This window comes from Quercus robur, chromosome 4 (genome assembly GCF_932294415.1).
Source record: "Quercus robur chromosome 4, dhQueRobu3.1, whole genome shotgun sequence".
NCBI lineage: Eukaryota > Viridiplantae > Streptophyta > Magnoliopsida > Fagales > Fagaceae > Quercus > Quercus robur.
In genome coordinates this window covers 55,271,777-55,290,446 of record NC_065537.1, presented here as the reverse complement: position 1 = coordinate 55,290,446, position 18,670 = coordinate 55,271,777, and the positions used below count along the sequence as shown (strand labels likewise).

Sequence of the window (18,670 nt, the reverse complement as noted above, 5' to 3'; positions counted from 1 at the left end):
TCCAAAAATCACATAAAAAAAAATTAGAAAATCAAAAAGCTTGATTGACTTTGTTGAGTTTGTCTCAAAACTTGTTTTGCCTTGTACCTTTGTGCTTATGGCTTTGTGCATTTTCGAGCATTGCTTGTTTTCATGCACTCATATCACTGTGGGAAAAATCTTGAAATCTATGTGATTGTTGTAAATAGATCTTCAAACTTGTCATGAATGATTAGTGAATGGTTATGTTGATCTTGAGACATGCATAGACTTGTGTCTATATATCTTCCCACTTTTTATTTTTGTTTTGCTAAAAAGAGCTCACCAAATGTAAATCTCCAAATGAAAAGAGATATTGAGCTGCAAAAGCCTGTCGCACATTCTAGTATTTGACTAGGAAAAAGGGTAAGCGACCTTATATTAAAAATGAATGTTCATTCAAAAAGGCCAAAGGCCTGTTCTTCAAAGAGAAATGTTATATATCTCTCTCACAATGAGAGATGATTGCCTTAAAAAGATAAAAAAGATCAAATGTTATGATTGAAAGTGGAGTCAAATGAAAAGCTCCAAGTTATGTTATCAAGTTGTGTGGGAGGTCATATATACATATTTCTATAATTGAGATTGGTCACATGATCTAGTGCTAATTGTGTATGCCTTGGTTGAATTGATCATTGAAGCTTCACATTAGACAAAGGACTATCTCATTGTTGATATCCACACACAACACACAAGTTTATGTTCAATAAATGCCATATTCATTTGTGTGATTGTACTTGATAAAATGTGTTTTCTCATGCTCAATCTTTGTTAATTCAAGCACAAAAAGATTTTTGAGTGTTTTAGGTGTTTTTGGAAAGTATTTTGTTTGAAAAATCTGAAATTTTCAAAAATACTGTTTTGCCCTGTTTTGGCGGCTCAGTCGCGGGTATGCAAGTCGCGAGCCTCAGTCGCATCCTCGCTAGTCATTTTTGGCGACTTGTTCGCGAGTGGAAGGTCCAGTCGCGAGGTTCACTCAGAGATTTTCGCGGCTCAGCTCGCGACTCACTCGCGGGTAGACCCTCCAGTCGCGAAAAACACTTAGAAAAATTTTTCAAATTTTTGTTTTTGAGTATTTTGGCGGCTTGATCTGGCGACTGTGTGGCGACTTGTTTCAGTCGCGAAAATCGCGTGTTTTGGACATACAGGGGCAGTTTTTAAAATTTTTTTGTTTTCCCTCGATCTTTTTGTGACTGTTCATTGTCTTTTTCTTCTGCACTTTCCCATTCACACCGTGCCTCCATTGTCGATCTCCATTGTTTGCTTCTTCTCAGCTAAAAATCGTCGACTAACAAGTATGGTTTTCTGTCTTGCACTCTATTTTTCTTGCTGTCATGGTTTTCCCTCTGGATTATTCACTTTTGAGTGTGGTTTTGTGATGGGTTTTTAGCTCAACTGTTTCTCGTTGTCCTTTCTTAGCTTATGGTAGCTTGTGCTTCTGGTTTTGAGCTAGTTTATTTTGTTGGTTGTGTTCTTCATCATGTGCTTAGCTAGGGTTAGCTAATTTTTGTCTGATCTGCTGTTGATATCATGTTTCACTATGATCCTGTGTGGTAATCCATTGATGTATTGTTGAATGTGGGTCCTTTTCCAGCTGATTATGTGGTTATTTTTGGCCTCCCTCTTCTGTGTAGTTCAATTTGGGCCATGTGTGTCTCTCATTGTTATTGTCTGACCATTTTCATCCAGCTGTTAGGGTTTCTTCATTGTCCCTAAATTTTCACTAACCCACTGCTGATATAGTCTGTTGGATTGTGTTCTGTCATTTCCCTTGTTTATAATGCAGACTGGTCATGTCTCCATTCAAAAAGGCTGCTGTGAAAGGAGGTTCTTCCAAAGGGAAGGAACCCGTAATTGATGTTGATGAAGACACACCTCTCCCGAAAGTGACTCGCTCTTCATCACAGCGATTCGATCCCAATAAGTTCAGATCATATGCAGCCTATCAGTCATATGAGAATTGTTTTCTTCATGCCACACCATTACTAGAGAGAGCTGTGGATCTGTCCTCACTTCATAGCACTGACATTCTGAAATGGTTTGCACACAAGGATTGGAATTACCTTCTCTCTGATCCGGATATCGTGTATGAAGAGTTGGTTAAAGAATTTTATGCTAACGCAATTGTGGAAGGAGATGAACTTAAGTGCTGGGTTCGGCAAAGGAGCTTTTCTGTCTCTCCTACATACCTGGCAGAAATTCTTCACATCAACAGACCCATTTTTCGACATTCACCGGTCTATGATGATCTATGTCCTGATGAGGAGCTTCTCAAACAAAGTCTTGGTCAAGACTTGGAGTTCTCACCCAATGGCAAATCCATCAGTGTTTCCTCCCTTTCTCCGAAACTGAGAGTGCTTACAATTGTGATGTTTCACAATTTGTACCCTTTATCAAGTACTGGGTATATGAACCTTGGACGTGCTTTGTTTCTTCATGATCTAATCTCTGATGAAGAAATCGACATTTGTGCTCATATCTTTCATGTTCTGCGCAAAACGGTTCTTCGAAGTGAGTCTCGGATATGCATTCCTTTCTGCAGTCTCATTTCACGGATCTTGAAGCTCAAGGGAATTTATCCAACGGCTGATGAGTCTGCTATCCCCAAACCGAGTCCAATCAACATGCGTACATACAATGCGAGTGTTGGACATAGTCGGAAGAGAGCCAAACCAGAAACTTCTGCATCTCACAGTGACTCTCAGTTCAGCAATCTCTCCCTCGATGAGAAACTTGATCGCATTGTCTCCTCTGTCCACGAGTTGAATACAAAGATGTCTGGACTCACTGCTTCTCTACACCATCAAAGCAACCGATGGGATATGAAGTTTACTTCTCTTCAAACTCAATTGGATCAAATTCAGAGAAAGCTAGAAGAGGATGACTAGCCTATTCCATGACAAAAAGGGGGAGTGATAGGCATAATCAGAGGGGGAGGATATTACCCTAAGGGGGAGCGTCATTATCTAAGGGGGAGTGTCTTTATTTTTTTTCAGTTTCATTTTTCTCTTTAAGTTGATATATTGTGTTTTGTAAAACTGTTATTCAAGATATTCTGTGTGTTTGTACCCATGTGCTTTTGTAAGCTTTTAGGGTTAATGTTTTATGCATAGTTAGTAGGCTTTATGGTATGTACCTTGCTTTGTGCAGCCTTTATGCTATGTTGAAATCAGTACTTTAATCTAAATGTTATGCATTTTGGTTTATGTACTGTCACTCTTGTGCCCTTGTAGGATTGTTCTTAGATGCATATGCCTTGTGTGCTATGCATTGGTTGAGTGTTGAGCATACAAGTGTCTTGCCTTGTGCTTGTTAACTTGTATGTCCCTGTGTTCATTCCAAGTGTGAATGAGCACTGTGATCACTACCTTGTGGTGTTCACTTGGTTGATCAAGCCATGGTTTGTTTATTAACTCCATCTTTGCTTGATCACATATTGCCTGTTTCATATGCATTTATAATTTTCTGCTTACAATGATCATGGTGTATTGTTGTGTTTCAGGAGTATTATGTTCATATGATTCAAGTGCTTCACAGCTTCTAGAGTTAGGTGTGAGTGAGTTTTGTTCAACTGTTCCCAACTCACATGTTAAGTCTTGAGTCTGTTTTAGGGTTTTGTCACGGAATAGCCAAAGGGGGAGATTGTAAGGTTGAATTTGTTCAACCATCTAATTGGCTTTATTCCGTGCCAAATTTGCTTGTAATTCAGCATTTAGTAACCCTGTATTTAGGTGGGTTTGTTGTAAGGGTAGTGAGTGAAATAGAGTGAAGATTGCTCAAGAGTGTGCAAGAAAACAGAGTGTCGCGGCTGGGACTCGCGGGTGGACTCGTGGCTGCAAGCCGCCAGAAGCTGCACACGTGCCAAGCATGCTGGAAGATGAACAGTCATGCTAGCTGGAGCACTACAGGACAAAACAGGACAACTGGCCATACGGTTAACTCGCGACTGGATCTCGCGACTTGGTCAAGCCGCGAGCCACCCCTGTTTTGTAAAATCCTGACGTTTCACATTCCTCTCCCACTCCAGTATAAATACCCCTTTAACCCACGATTGAAAGAGAGCTTCCAGAGAGAATTTTGTGAGAGAAACCCTAAAGAAAAATCAGATTGTTTCACCCACAATCTATACCTTAGAGTCTCTTCAAATTCCCTTACTCTCTTCCTCTCCATTGTCAAATCCTTGAGAGGCATTATACCAAACCTGGTTCTCACCATTATCACCTCTGTGAGACAGTCGTTTGGAGTTCTGGGAAGCAGTTAGGAAGGAGCCAATCTTCATTGGTTGATGCTACGGTGTAGTAGCGGAATCCGGGAAGCTAGAAAAGAAAAAGGTTCGGCGTAACCTCGTTGGAGCAGGAAGCTTGGAGGGCTTAGGTGCACTGGGTAGATTAGGCTTGGAGGGTCTATTGCTGTCCTTATATCCCAACTGTATTTTCTAGTGGATTGATTACCGCTTGGAGGGCGGCGGAGAGGTTTTTCGTCGAGGTCTTCGGTTTCCTCTTCGATAACACATCGCGTGTTGTCTTTGTGTTTGCATCTTCCTTCCTCTCTATCTTTGCCTTTATATTATCTGCTTGATTTTATTATGTTATGGCTTAGATAGTATTTAACCTATTTCACATTATTGCATATGTTAAGTTTCCGCACACTTGTTGTTTAACATATTGCTTGTGTTGGTTAAGTTAATTTTTGGGGGTCTAAACGTTCAAAAGTGTTTTGTACACGTTTTTGAACTTTCAGTAATAATATAGGACTTTTTTTTTTTTTTGTTGAGAAAACAGTAATACTTATTAGAATACACAAACATGAAAGTAATACATAAAGTTTTTTAAACAGACTCATAATACATTACATAACCAGAGTACCACTACAAAAGGGTCTAACCTTTGTAATAGTAGCCTGGGGTTAAATATAGGACCTGAGGAACAGAATTAGGCATATTAGTCAAGGTTTCCTGACTTTAATTCCTACAATTATGCATGACTATTCTTGATTTAGGTTTTATGATGGAAAACAGGGTGAGTTGTTTAACATGCACGCATGAGGAAGTGAATCAGATCATGACGACATAAGAGGAACTCTTTTTTTGAATCAGAGGCTAATTTGAATTAAGGCAACCTGTACTTCGTTCTTTCTAATAGGTATTCTATGCACCAAATTCTATAAGCACTTAGCTTGAAATAATATATATTTGGCAATATATGATACAAACTAAAATGACAATATAGTTGGTAGTTAATGTGGCATGAAAAATAATTTTTTATTGTTCTATTTGACATTGTTAGCTTTTTCCATCCAATGGATGACAAAAGAGACTAAGTTAACACGATACTAAAAATGTTAGGGACCAAATTGACACATATTAAATGTTAGGGATTAAATTGAAATATGATATAAATTAAAAGATAGAGACAAACTTTGTAATTTACACTAAAAATAATTAATTGACGTAATTGTCCATTCTTTTGGGTTTTTCTTTTAAGATACAAAATGGCCATTTATTTTTAAGAGAGAGAGAGATAATAATAATTGACCATTATTGAATTAATTAGGTACAATACAAATATATAAAAGATTTTTTTTTTCTTATAGTGTGTGTGTTTCTCAAATAAAAAAAGATACTTAGTATTGTTAAATCATCTCACATTGATAAGGTGTGATATTAAGAAGGGGTTTATCATTTGCTCCATGACACTAATTGTTGCATGCAGTTTTGTTGTTAACGTGTGAGTGCATTCCCTTGTCTCATCCCCCTTCCCCTATATGCGTGTGTGTGTGTTTCTAAAATGAAAAAAAAGATACTCAGTATTGTCAAGTCATCCCATATCGGTAAGGTGTGATATTGAAAAAGAGTTTATCACTTACTCCATGACACTAATTGTTGCATGCAATTTTAGTGTTGGTGTGTAAGTGTATTCCCTTGTCTCATCTCCCTTCCCCTATATGTGTGTGTGTGTGTGTGCACGCGCGCGCGTGCATGTTTCTCAAATAAAAAATAAAAAAATATATAGGGGAAGGGGATTTGAACCTTAGATGTCTCTATTGGAAACATCAATAAGTATCAATTGAGCTAAAAAAACCTTAACATTTTTTTTTTTGAACAAACAAATGTTTAGATATTTTCAAGCATCTGACTATTATTTCGGGTGTATGTCATTTTTTGTCATTTCTCACATGTAATTTTTTTTTTTTTAAATCAATTTGGTTTCCATCTATGGATAATAGTTTCAAAACACTTTAGGTCTATTTGAATATCACTTATTTTGCTAAAACTGAAAACTTATTATTGAAAATACTGCAGATAAAAGTAAAAGTTAATTGAAATAGTACAGCGGGGCTCATGAATAGTACTAAAAAGTGCAATGATGCCCATAAATAGTAGCAAAAATAAGCTGAATAGTAAAATAATTTTAATTTTTCATTGGTATCCAAACACACACATTATCACCAAAGTTTGCTAAACACTACAAACACTAAAAATTTTTATCGTCAAAACTCAACAATTATAATTATAATTTCCTATGTCAATACCAAAAGGACCTAAACAAGACCACACAATGATATAATATCATTATTGCTACTGTACTAGGAGGAGTTTAAAAATAGTAACACGATTTGATAATAGTTTACACATGAAACAAAAATGAATAAGTACATAATTTATTAATCAAAGTGATTAAATGGATAAAAATGGTAGGACGTTTGATGTTGAAGTGGTGCCTGATTCTGAACATGAACTTTTTGAAACAGAAACGTCATTCCAAGGTCCCATTTCTTCATTTCCAACATATTCAAGTTCTTCAAAATTTGGTTGAACACGCGAATTTTTTTGAACTCCTTCCAACTCCATCATGATTTCTATCATTGTAGGTCGCTTCTTTCCGTTAAAGTGCAAACATCTTTTTGCAAGATTAGCAATTGTCATGATTTCATCTTTATTGCCAACCTTACTAAATTGAGTATCAAGTATATCAAAAAGACGATTCTCTTTTAATGAATGAATGAAATATGTAGATAGATTATGACCTTCTTGTGATCTCGTCGAAGAAACTGGTTTTTCTCCTGTTAAAAGCTCAACAAGGACCACTCCAAAACTATAAACATCACTTTTTTCTGTAAATTGGTTTGTTTGAAAGTATTCAGGATCCAAGTACCCAAAAGTACCATATATTAGTGTGGTTACATGAGTTTGGTCAATGGCTACTGATCTTGAAGTGCCAAAGTCTGCTACTTTTGCCCTATATTTGTCATCAAGGAGTATGTTTGCAGATTTTATGTCTCGATGGTAAATGGGTAGTGAAGCTGCTGAGTGTAAGTACAATAGAGCTCCCGCAATTTCAGTGGCAATTCTTAAGCGCGCATCCCATGTTAGTAATGGAAAATCTTCATTTTCATCGTGGAGATACTGAAAAAGTGTGCCGTTAGGAATGAATTCATAAACTAGCAAAGGAACTTCTGTCTCTAAACAACACCCAAGTAGTTTAACCACATTTCTATGATTGATTTGTGAAAGAATGATAATCTCATTAATGAATTGTTCAAGATTTCCCTCATCCACTATGTTGCACTTTTTAATTGCCACAATTCTTCCATCAGTTAACATTCCTTTATAAACTGTACCTTGTCCACCCTTACCAAGTATTCTGTTTTCATTAAAACGATCTGTCGCATTTTCCAACTCCTTTGAATTGAATAATTTTGCCTTTTGAACATTGTTTTCCTTTGAAAATAATTGTTGTTGTAATAACAAACCACCATTCCTTTTGAAGAATTTTTGTTTGAGCTGGATTTTGTTTCTTTTCTTTATCACTTTGTCTAACCACCAAGTAACAAGGAGTAGAAACAATACCCCAAAGCTTGTACAAATAACTGCATACATCAAGAAAATAAAATAGAAATATCACATCAACATAATAAATTTTTTTAGGTTAGAAATATCAGGATTATATAAAAATATGCATAAGTGTAAAATAGATTTGAACATAATTACGATAAATTAGAAACTTCTTTCCCACTCTAGGTTACTAACTTTAGTTTTTTTTATTTTATTTTTTTATTTTATTTTTTTATTTTATTTTTTTTATTTTTTTTTACATTAATATGTTCTCACAATATGCACCGCCTAAATAAGTGTTAGCTTCTAATTAATTTCTAAGGAAAAAGGAAATTTACTATTAGGTACTTGAATTTTCAGGTAACATTTTAATGGTGTACTGTGTTTTTATTATATGACAGGGACTTGAGTTTGGGATATTATTTCGCCAACAAAAATGTCTCTCTTATTCAATTTTACAACGTGTCCCTGGGCAGTGGGCAGTTCTGCCTTAAATGAGCTTAAACACCTAATTGAAAAAGTCTTACAAAATTATTTTCTAAAAAACAAAATATTTGTATACTAGTTTGGGTTACCGTCACTAGACATTCAGTTAGTTTCTCCTTGATAGAATGATGTGGTAGTATGTTTTAAGCTCCACCTTTTGTTTATTTAATGAGTGGTGTGGCAATTTCTGATTAAGAAAAAAAAAAAATATCCAGCTAAAAAATTACTTGAGGTAAGCCAAACCATTGAATACTAGTGCTCATCACTAAAATCACCCTTCACTATTTCTTGGGGTTAACCAAAGTCCTTCACTCATTTCTCCTTTACTTTCTTCCAATATTTAATATATAGAAAATACTAGGAACACAACTTTTGCCATAACTTACTCATGTGGAAAATTGTGAGTAGTAGAGTAAAAGTGGTGGGTCCACAACTCTACAACTTACGATTTGTCACATAAATAAGTTGTGGCAAAAGTTATAGTCCTAAGCAAGTTGTGGCAAAAGTTCTAACCTCTTAGGCCCTTACTCGTGAATAATGAAGGAAAAAGATGAGGTTGTCCTCTCTTAATAGTGAAGTGTACCACTTTAGAGAGAATATTTATCTTTTGGGCAAGACTTAAATACAATATTTAGGTGTTATTCCTTAGGTTTCCCTTTTAAGATTCTGCCATATGAATTTTTGCACATAGGATGAAAGTGTATTTTTTAGTTAAGTAGTCACATGACTGAATCTTAAAAAAGAAACCTAAGGAACAGCACCTAAGGTATTGTATCTAAGCTTTGTCCTTATCTTTTCTAGATAGATTTTTAATCTTTGTGGAAAAATAATAAAATATAGAAGAGTACTGAGTAATGCAATTCAGCTAATAATAGTCTAAAACTATCAAGTTATACGAGGTATGATCGTATCTTTTGGTGATAGACTGCCTAGAGCACAAAAATTAAAAGCTAATTGACTTTTTATGCGCTTCATTTAGTAAAGTAAAATGAATGAAATATATATATATATATATATATATATATTTTTTTTTTTAAAAAGTTGTTTCCATGATATAGCTCGGAAAGGAAGGATCAAGTCATTCCCAGCCTGTCATGATCTATTGAGTGAAGAAAAACCAATAAACTAAGGTTGCATTTGGCAATATGTAAAATATTTTCCAAGTGTAAAATATTTTTAGGTGAAAATATTTTTCAAAAAGGAAAAAATTTTCATGTGTTTGGTTGCATTCCAAAAAAATGCTTTGGAAACTATTTTATGGTGTTTGGCTGTGTTCTTGAAAATACTCTAGAAAACACATTTTCATCAGGTTTCTCACATTTTCTCAGGATCCAAACAAATATTATTATAGAAAATCTCAATATATAAACACAAAAAGAAACAAAAATCAAAATCACATGAGAGAGAGAGAGAGAGAGAGAGAGAGAGAGAGAGAGAGATCGGTTCATGGGTGACTTGGTAGTGGTGACGGTAGTGGCAACATGGACACGGTTGGTTGATCTAAAAGTTACGGCTTGATCTTGGTGTGGGTTGCCCACGGTAGTTCGATCTAGGACTGGATTGTTCACACGATGGTCAAATCGACTCAAGGGTGGGTTGCTCACAGTGGTTCCATGGGCTCCGGGGTGGGTTGTTCACTGGGTCGACACAATGGTTCGATCCATTTTCCAATGGCTCCTACTCTCTCCATGCTTCATTGTAAGTGTTCTCCTCTCTTCTCTCTCTCTCTCTCTTGGTTCGGGTAGAAGAGGAAAGTGGATGTAAATGGTTTGAAGGTAAATTAGAAGTGTAATTTATTTTACATCTCAAGGGTTGATATTTTACAGTCAATGGAAAGGATTTTTCATTTGACTGAGTTTTCTGGCCAGCCCAAACACTCATCATAGTGTAAAATATTTTTCGTATTCTTTTTACACCAAAAAAAAACACAGCCTAAAAGTAAAAATTTATTTTCCAAGTAAAAAGGAGAGGTAAGATGGAATGCATTTTCCCTAGGCTAAAACAAAAATACTTCTAAGAGAATTAAATGATAATTAGAATTATAAACACTATATTTGTTAGAATTATGTTGTTAAATGATTAAATTTATGATTTTTTTTATATAGTTTTGGTTTTTGGAATAGTCAGTAATCTATCATTATATTAGAACATAAAGTATTAAATAATTAAATTTATCATTTTCAAATATTTTTGCACAATTGATAGCGGTAGATGTAACAGACCATGTGCTACAGCACGTTTCAGCACCTCTTTGTCACATAACCATGATCTTATTATTTTTTACTTTTTTCATTTTCCAAATTTAATGAGCATACAGACATACCTATAATGGCTATCTTTGTTCGAATCTTTCGCCCGTCGCAATTGTAACTGCCTTCCATATTCACACAAGCTGACTTGTTGAGACATCCATTATTGTCTTTCTCGCATTCATTTATATCTGACAGGAACAGAATAATATGCAAATTTATAAATTCATTAATTTTTGTGTGCATTTGGTACTAATGGAATTTTGATACAACATACATATCTTTGCATTCATCTATATAATATCTAATGGAATTTTGACAGAAAAATTAATAAATTCATTAAAATTTTGGACACTTTGGCGCTTACTCATATAGGCAAAAGAGGTTTCAAAGGTTCTAAGCATCAAACATTCTTCAAGATTGATTTGGGTTAAATCCAAGGTGATTAATAAATCTGAAACAGCCTTATTACTATCATTGTCTTGGTTCTTAAGCATCCTTACTCAGGGTCGGAACCACTCACCCCCGGGGCAGGGTGAAAATCCTTTTATAGGGTCTGTTTAGATATCGCTTATTGTTGAAAACAAAAAACTGAAAATACTATAGTAAAATAATTTTTAAATGTGTGAATAGTACCATGGGATCCTTTTTTTTTTTTTTTTTTTTTTTTAAAGTTGCTGAATGAAGGTACTTGTGAGTCTCATGAACGGTGCACAGGACTCACATAAAAAAAAACGCTTCCGTTGGGAAACACGCAAAATGCACATCCCAAACGGAGCCATAGTATGTAAAATATTGAGCATTTTGAAGATTTAGCTTATAAAAATTGGAGTTGGCTCTCCAAATATTTGAGTTAGTGCAATGGTGCTCTTGAAAAAATATGTTTTGCATCATATAAGTTAAGAGGTGTAACAAATTGGACCATGTAATTTCACAACTAATAAATTTAATGTTGGAATTTTAAAAAGAAAGAAAGTATACCCTATAGTTTCAAAAGTAACAAATTAAATCCCGAGATTTCAAAAAATAACATTTAATTTGCTACTTTTTGGAACCCTCAAGATTATCATGACTAAAATGTTAGTATCACAACTTGGCCATCCAAACAAAAATTCATGGTTTTGCTACTATGCTTACTCCAACAAGGGGAAAACATAAGCAGACAACAAACTTAAGCAGAAACCACCAAGTGAACATTATGGCTCAATCAAAAACTAAAAGGTGGTCTGAGCCAATCATAAGTGAATGGCGATCAACTCATAATTGCTTTAGTTTTCAAGCTTGGTGGCAGAATGAAAATGTTACTTAAGCAAGGGCCTAAGAGGCTAAGACACCTAGAGGTTTAAATAAAGAAATAAAAGAGGGGTAAATTACAACAACTACCCTTGAGATGTGGTAGGTTTGTATAAATGCGATAGTTAATATGGATTGTGAGTTGTTTGTTGATTTAGAAGTTTTTAACTTTCTCAAAAAAAAAAAAAAAATTTTGAATTTTTGTGGATCAAATAATTTGGTTTTGTTTGGTTGGTGAGAAGTTATAGAAAATTTTGGCTAAATTTTTACTTTTGATATTTTTTGGATGAATCCACTTTTATGAATAGTTTTAAAAAAACAATTTGGAATTTATAATTCAAGAAATGAAGTTAATGGAAAAATTCGGACTGAGAAATGAAAGAATGCTTAAATTAAATAAATTTGAAATTTAGAGGACTTAATCGAAAAAAAAAAAAAAAAAAAAAGAAAAAAAAAAAGAAGGTAAAGTTAGAGGATTGAAATGAATTTTGGTCAAATTTAGATTTAGCATTTTTGATTATATAGGAAAATTATTACATATAATTGGAAATTTGCATTTTATCCTATTATATATTAGATTATTACATATAATGGGAAATGTAAAGTTTATGAAATTTTTTACATTAGAAGTAAAGTATAAATATTTAAAGATGCAATTAACATATTTGATATTTTGTTTCTCCAAAAAAAAATAAATAAATAAAATTGATATTTTAAGATTGTGTTGCTAGTAATTAGTGTTGTAAAGTCAAGCTAAGATTTACCGAGTGTTAAAGTTTAGGATTGTTCATTCAATTTGTTGAATATTACCTCATATTCCTAATTAGTTTTAATTTGAGTTTTCTTGATAAAGAAGTAGTTGGGAATTTCTTGTCCATTAAGGAATAAGATTGAAGTCTTATAAATATATGCTTTTGCAAAGGGTTTGATGGCTTTTTCCTAAGGTTCCTTCCATGTGGGGAGATGAGAAAGTCTCCTAGAAAAACATGATTGGGTTTCTTTGGAGAATAGTTTGGTAGAATTTTTTTTTTCATAATAGTTTGGTAGATTATGAGGTTGAAAGATTACTCTCTGTTATGTATTGAGAGTTTGTTTGTTATGTGTGGGAGAGAATTTTGGTTGTATTGGGGATTTCAGATTGCGAGTTTGAGTTTGTAAGAGGTTTTGTTTGTGTATTTGTGAGATTTGTGAGTTTTTGTGTATGTGTGTGTGTGTGTGTTGATTAATGCTGTTGTAATGCATATGGTTGATATTAGATATTGTTGGTTGGTGTTGCCTGTGGATGTAGGCATGTAGTTGGCTAAATCACATTAATATTCCTATCTTGTGTGGATGTTTTATTTTCTTGTTCATGTGCATGTGTTTTTGCTAGCCTCAATTTATAATAATTAATGTTAAAGCTTCTTTTGTTGCACAACAATTGTGTCTCATTGTCAAACTATATTACATAGTCAAGTTTAGTTTATTTTCTTGTTAAACAAACTCAAGCTTGTTCCTGAATAATTGAATTGGTTCATTTTTATTTTTTATATATAGTTAACTTCGCAACTAAAATTTTTCACCTTGTAATAAATTTATGCTAGTAATTTATAACTAAAAAGGGTTGAAGTTATATAATTTCAGTTTATTATAGAGAATGGTTTTTGTTTATGAACTTATAAGAAGTAGATTTACCAACATTGAAATGTTGAAAATTATATAATTTTATTACAAAATGTGATATTTATATCTTATCAATAAATTAGTAATACTTTGAAATTTTATGAATTTATGTATACATATAAAAAAATAATATTATATTACTTAAATCAAGTCAAATATTCATAAGCTTGTTCACATATATATTATTATGCAGGGACGGAGTTGTAGTTGGACGTGGGGGGAACCTTAGGAAAAGGCCATTTTCAAAGTTCAACCTCAGGGTTTAGTAAATTTAATTTTTATTTTTCATATTTATTTAACTTCGCAACTAAAATTTTTCACCCTGTAGTAAACTTATGCTAGTAATTTATAACCAAAAAGGGTTGAAGTTATATAATTTCAGTTTATTATAGAGAATGATTTTTGTTTATGAACTTATAAAAAATAGATTTATCAACCTTATATTGTCAAAAATTATATAATTTTATTACAAATATTTATACCTTATCAATAAATTAGTAATACATTGAAATTTTATGAATTTATTTACTAACTCACACAATCCAATATAAAGTTTATATAAATATATTTTTATAAATGTATACATATAAACAAATAGTATTATATTACCTAAATCAAGTCAAATATTCACAAGTTTGTTCACATATATATTAATATTATTATGTTTGAGATTGACTCATTTAATATATAGTCAAATCTAAAATTGAGTTTGAAATTTGAATCGTTTGCTAAAATAAACATACATAAACAATGACTTTTCTTGAGTCAAGCTTGAGTTGTTAATGAACAACTTGATTCATTTACAGCTTTACCAAACACATGTCATTACAAATGGGCACTAAATTTTATTCTTAAGGACATAGGTGACGAAAATTGATTAAATTCAATTATTTTTGTGGGAGTATAGTAAGGCATATGTTTAAAGTATTGTTTTATTATTTTCATTTTTTTGATGAAAATGTTTAAAGTTTTGTTGTGAAAGATAAAAATACATACCAATTATAGAAAACTGTACTTCTGTTTTTTTTTTAAAGGTTCTGGCATCATACTGTAATAAAGTAATTATTAAATATGCTAACTATTTGATATATATACATCTAGTACACTAAATAAATAAATACAAAATTTTGTCAAATTGATAATTACAAAAATTGAGTACACTACAAATTTGAATGAAAATTTCGGAACTAGGTTATATATGTTAAGTTATTCATTTTATTATATTTCAATATAATAGCCTACTTGCTATATTACTTGTTACATACTTACATACACACACACACACACAAACATATACAAACATATATATATATATATATATATACACACATACACACACACACACACACATATATATATATAAAGAAGGAGACAATGTTTCCTTATTCTTTCCTGCACTTATTTTATCAAAAAGAAATTATTTATTATTTGAACAAGGTTTTCTCCAAACTAGTTTGGAGAGAAGGTTTTTAAACTCTTTAAACTCCTACTATATCTTTTATTGGATGTGAAATTTGAAAATCTAACCGTTGGATTGCATGCTCTTTATGTTCTTAACACACATATTATATTTCGTTCAAATCAGATGTTATTTACTATTCGATCAATAAACTTATTTTTTTACTCATAATTTTAGACTTAAAAACTTGAAATTTAAACATTTGATGATTAATGATATATCTATTGATCTTTGATTTTCTTAAAATTATTAAAGAATAGAGAATATAATAAGAACATATAATCCAAAGGTTAGATATTCAAATTTCACATCTAATAAAAAGATATACGGGAAATTTGAAGAAAAACATTTTCCTTAATTATTATCTCATGTTATTATAATTTTAAATGATTTTATTTTTTATTTATTTTAAATCCATTAAATATATTATACATGGCAATAAGATCTAATAATTCAAATTAGGAAAACATTATTAGATGAAAAAATTTCAAGATTATAATAAAACATGAAAATGCTAACATTTTTTTTTTTTTTTTGGCTTCAAAATGAAGATGCTAACGATTAATATAAATTATGAAACATGGAATTAAAAATATTAATTTTGATAATTTAATTGTTATATATAATGAAACGTCTTAACAAAATAAGAATTTATACTTTGACAAAAAGTATTTAAATTTATTTAAATTAAACTTTTTTTTTTTTGAGGAAATAAGTTAAACTATTTTGTATAAGTATAATACATGAGATGTTTAATACATATTTAATACGTATAGTTATAAACAAAGTGTATTTTTTAAAATAATTTTTTATGGTAAATGAGATTTTATAAATAAATACGTATATACATATATACGTGTAACTTACTTATAATACGCACTGTGACAAAGTCAAGAATTATTATTATTATTATTAAGGTCATGTTAACAGGCGTTCTTAAGACAATTGTTAATAAATCATTTCAAAAAAGTTTTGACTTCACCTTTATGGAAGAAAAAAAAACTGTCAAAACATTAATTACTTTTTTTCTTTTCCTATTAAAACTTTCTTAAAATGGTTTACTAACAAATGTTTTTAGGACATTTTTTAACATTTCCCTCGTTTATTAATATATTACCAAACCTTTTTTTTTTTTTTTTTTGATATGCTAATACCAAACTATTACTATCAAAGATAAGTAAATAACTAATAAAATAAAAAATATAAAAATAAATTTGTTAACAATCTTATTTTATTAGTAGTTAGTACTGCTCCACTACAGAATACACGGACTGACTTTTAATTTCTGATTGAACTACACCCACTATCTCATCACTTCCAAGCTCCAACAATTAATAAAATAATAATATAATTAACAATTTTATCATGAGTTTTATTAATGTATACTTTTAAGGCATGTGTTAGTAAATCATTTTTGAAAAAAATTTTTAGATGAAAGTAAAGAAGTGATTAAATTTTTTAACAATTTTTTCAATTTTTCATAAAAATTTCCTAAAATATATGATTAATGTGTGTCCTAAAAGGTACATTAACTAGACCCTTTTATCAAAAAAGCTACTTTGTCCTTGGTAACTTTAGTACTTTACTAACAAAGAGAAACTTCAATTGAACACATGGTAGATTGAAGTAGGAGTTGCAAAATATGACACGACTCGCAAACTCGACACGATTAACCCTTTTATAAACATGAGTTGAGGCTAAATAAATTCGGATCATATTCAAGTCGACATGACTGATCCATTTAATAAATTGGTCGTATTTATGTTCAACATATGAACCCATTTGACCTGTTTAGTTTATAAAATGATTAGTTTTTGTTATTATTTGGACGATTAAGAGGTATTTGAGTTTTTTTTTTTTTCCTTAATTTTTTTATTGTAATTTTTTGTTGTTGATAAGATTGTGATATTGTGCCTTTAAAAAAAATTAAGAAAGATTGTGATATTGTGAATTTATTAAAACTATCTTGTTGCTTGTAGTAGCCTTGTATTTTGAAAGAGCTATGTTCGCTGGGCCAGATTCTTTTTTTTTTTTTTTTTTTTGTTTGATTCATTTAAATCAAAATTTTGTTTTCGGTTTATTGTGGAACTATGTTAAGATCTAAACACTGATATATACAGAGATGAACGTAGACCTCAAGAGTGATCTATGAGTTAAATTAGGCATGTAACTTAAAAACTATGGGAAAATTAAAGCGGTTGGTAATTGAAGTTTACCTCGACATCCCGTGTTAAGATATGGATTTCCTTCGTATCCATAACCGCAATAATACACGGCCCCGTAATCTGTAGAGCCCCGACGTACTTTCCGTCTATCTGCCTTGGTGAAATTTATGTCAGTAAAGTTAGACACTGTCCAATCTAGCACCACGGGAACACGTTCCAAAAGCAGCATTTCGTAAGAGAGATTTGTTATGTCTGACTCAAACCATTCCTTTTCTGCTAGGAATGCATATTTGCATTTTTCGCTGCCATTATTTTTCTCATCTTTACTTTTGAAAGATACATTAAATACTTGAATCCCAGAAGGGACTGTGGTCTGGCAGCAGTTGAAGCCAGAACAGTTAGCTTCCTTGTCTATCTTGGGTTCACTATTGCAATCCGAATTGCAACCAACCAGCATAGGATCAATACCGGTCATCACAGCCATATTGTTGCAACCAACCGAAATAAATTTATTCCGATAGGATGAGAAGTAAAAAGGACCCCCCGTCATACTCACACCACCATTGCTCGGACCCGTACTTGTGCAATTCGAAGAAATAATAATTGGCATCTTGACTCGAACGATTCCTAGCTCAAGAGAAGAAAAAGAATCATCATCATTATTCGGATCTGGAAATTTGATTTCCAGCACCTCCATGTCTATGCGGGGAAGGAAGGCTCTAACCGAGCTGTCATTTCCAGTACTACAATTGATTTTGAACCAGTCGTTAAAGTAACAATCGGCTGTTATTCCAAACGGGTATGGAATACTAACATTTCCACATAAATATGTACAGCCCGGTTTCGCCATAGGTGGCGCTGCTGCTTCTGATAATCCATAGCTCAGAAGAAGTAAGAAAGTAATACGCATTGCAAATTGCACACCCATTTAATTTCCGTCTCTTGCAATCCAACAAAGCAAACCATATATACCCAGCGTTACAAGAGAAGTACAGCTACACAAGATATTCCAACTTGGACTTAATAAGTGGACAGAAACAATGCCGTAATAATATTCCAACTTGCAAGCCAAAATTGTTGTCCATGGAATTTTCTTCAGAGTTAAATGTTAAGCTGCCATAAAATAGACAACAAGGTGGCTGTGAAAGCAATTGATGCAACGTCTAACGCTACCAAATAAAAGAAGGCCCTACTTGAATATAATTCACACACATGTATATATTAATTAGGACGAAAACACTATTTTGGTCCCTACATTTTGAGGTCACAGTCAATTTAGTCCCTATATTTTGATAGCAGTCAATTTGGTTCTTGTTATTTTCAACTTGTAGTTAATTTGATCTCTACTATTAAGTCACAAATGAAAAATGCTTATATGGCAAATGGCATCTACACATGGCACATTGAAGCTAATGTGGAAAAATAAAATGATATTAAGTTTTTTAAATAGATTTTTAAAATGCCATGTCAGCATTTAAATTTAAAAAATAAAAACAATTTTTTT

The 18,670-nt window shown here is 32.2% G+C and overlaps 1 protein-coding gene across 2 annotated transcripts; it reads right to left on the bottom strand.

Moving 5' to 3' along the window:
- Nucleotides 1–6,411: 6,411 nt before the first annotated feature.
- Nucleotides 6,412–18,208, bottom strand: LOC126723013 (putative wall-associated receptor kinase-like 11). Of its 2 annotated transcripts, XM_050426193.1 has the most exons (4): nt 17,218–18,208; nt 10,662–10,778; nt 7,045–7,887; nt 6,744–6,917 (listed from the first exon to the last, which is right to left on the bottom strand). In XM_050426193.1, the coding sequence occupies exons 1-4, from the start codon at nt 18,092–18,094 to the stop codon at nt 6,880–6,882; spliced, it is 1,875 nt and encodes a 624-aa protein (XP_050282150.1). In that variant the 5' UTR covers nt 18,095–18,208; the 3' UTR covers nt 6,744–6,879. The 2 variants fall into 2 exon arrangements, with proteins under 2 accessions (XP_050282148.1, XP_050282150.1); XM_050426191.1 differs by having other exon boundaries at nt 6,412–7,887; nt 17,218–18,207.
- Between the last annotated feature and the right edge of the window lie 462 nt (nt 18,209–18,670).

Bases quoted from the DNA above. Each gene is read 5' to 3' on its own strand.
- LOC126723013 (XM_050426191.1), bottom strand. From the start codon at position 18,094: ATGGGTGTGCAATTTGCAATGCGTATTACTTTCTTACTTCTTCTGAGC. The intron at 10,779-17,217 runs GTAAACTTCAAT...TGTTCCTGTCAG, and splicing joins TCTTAACACGGGATGTCGAG to ATATAAATGAATGCGAGAAA. The intron at 7,888-10,661 runs GTATGTCTGTAT...TGATGTATGCAG, and splicing joins AACAAAGATAGCCATTATAG to TTATTTGTACAAGCTTTGGG.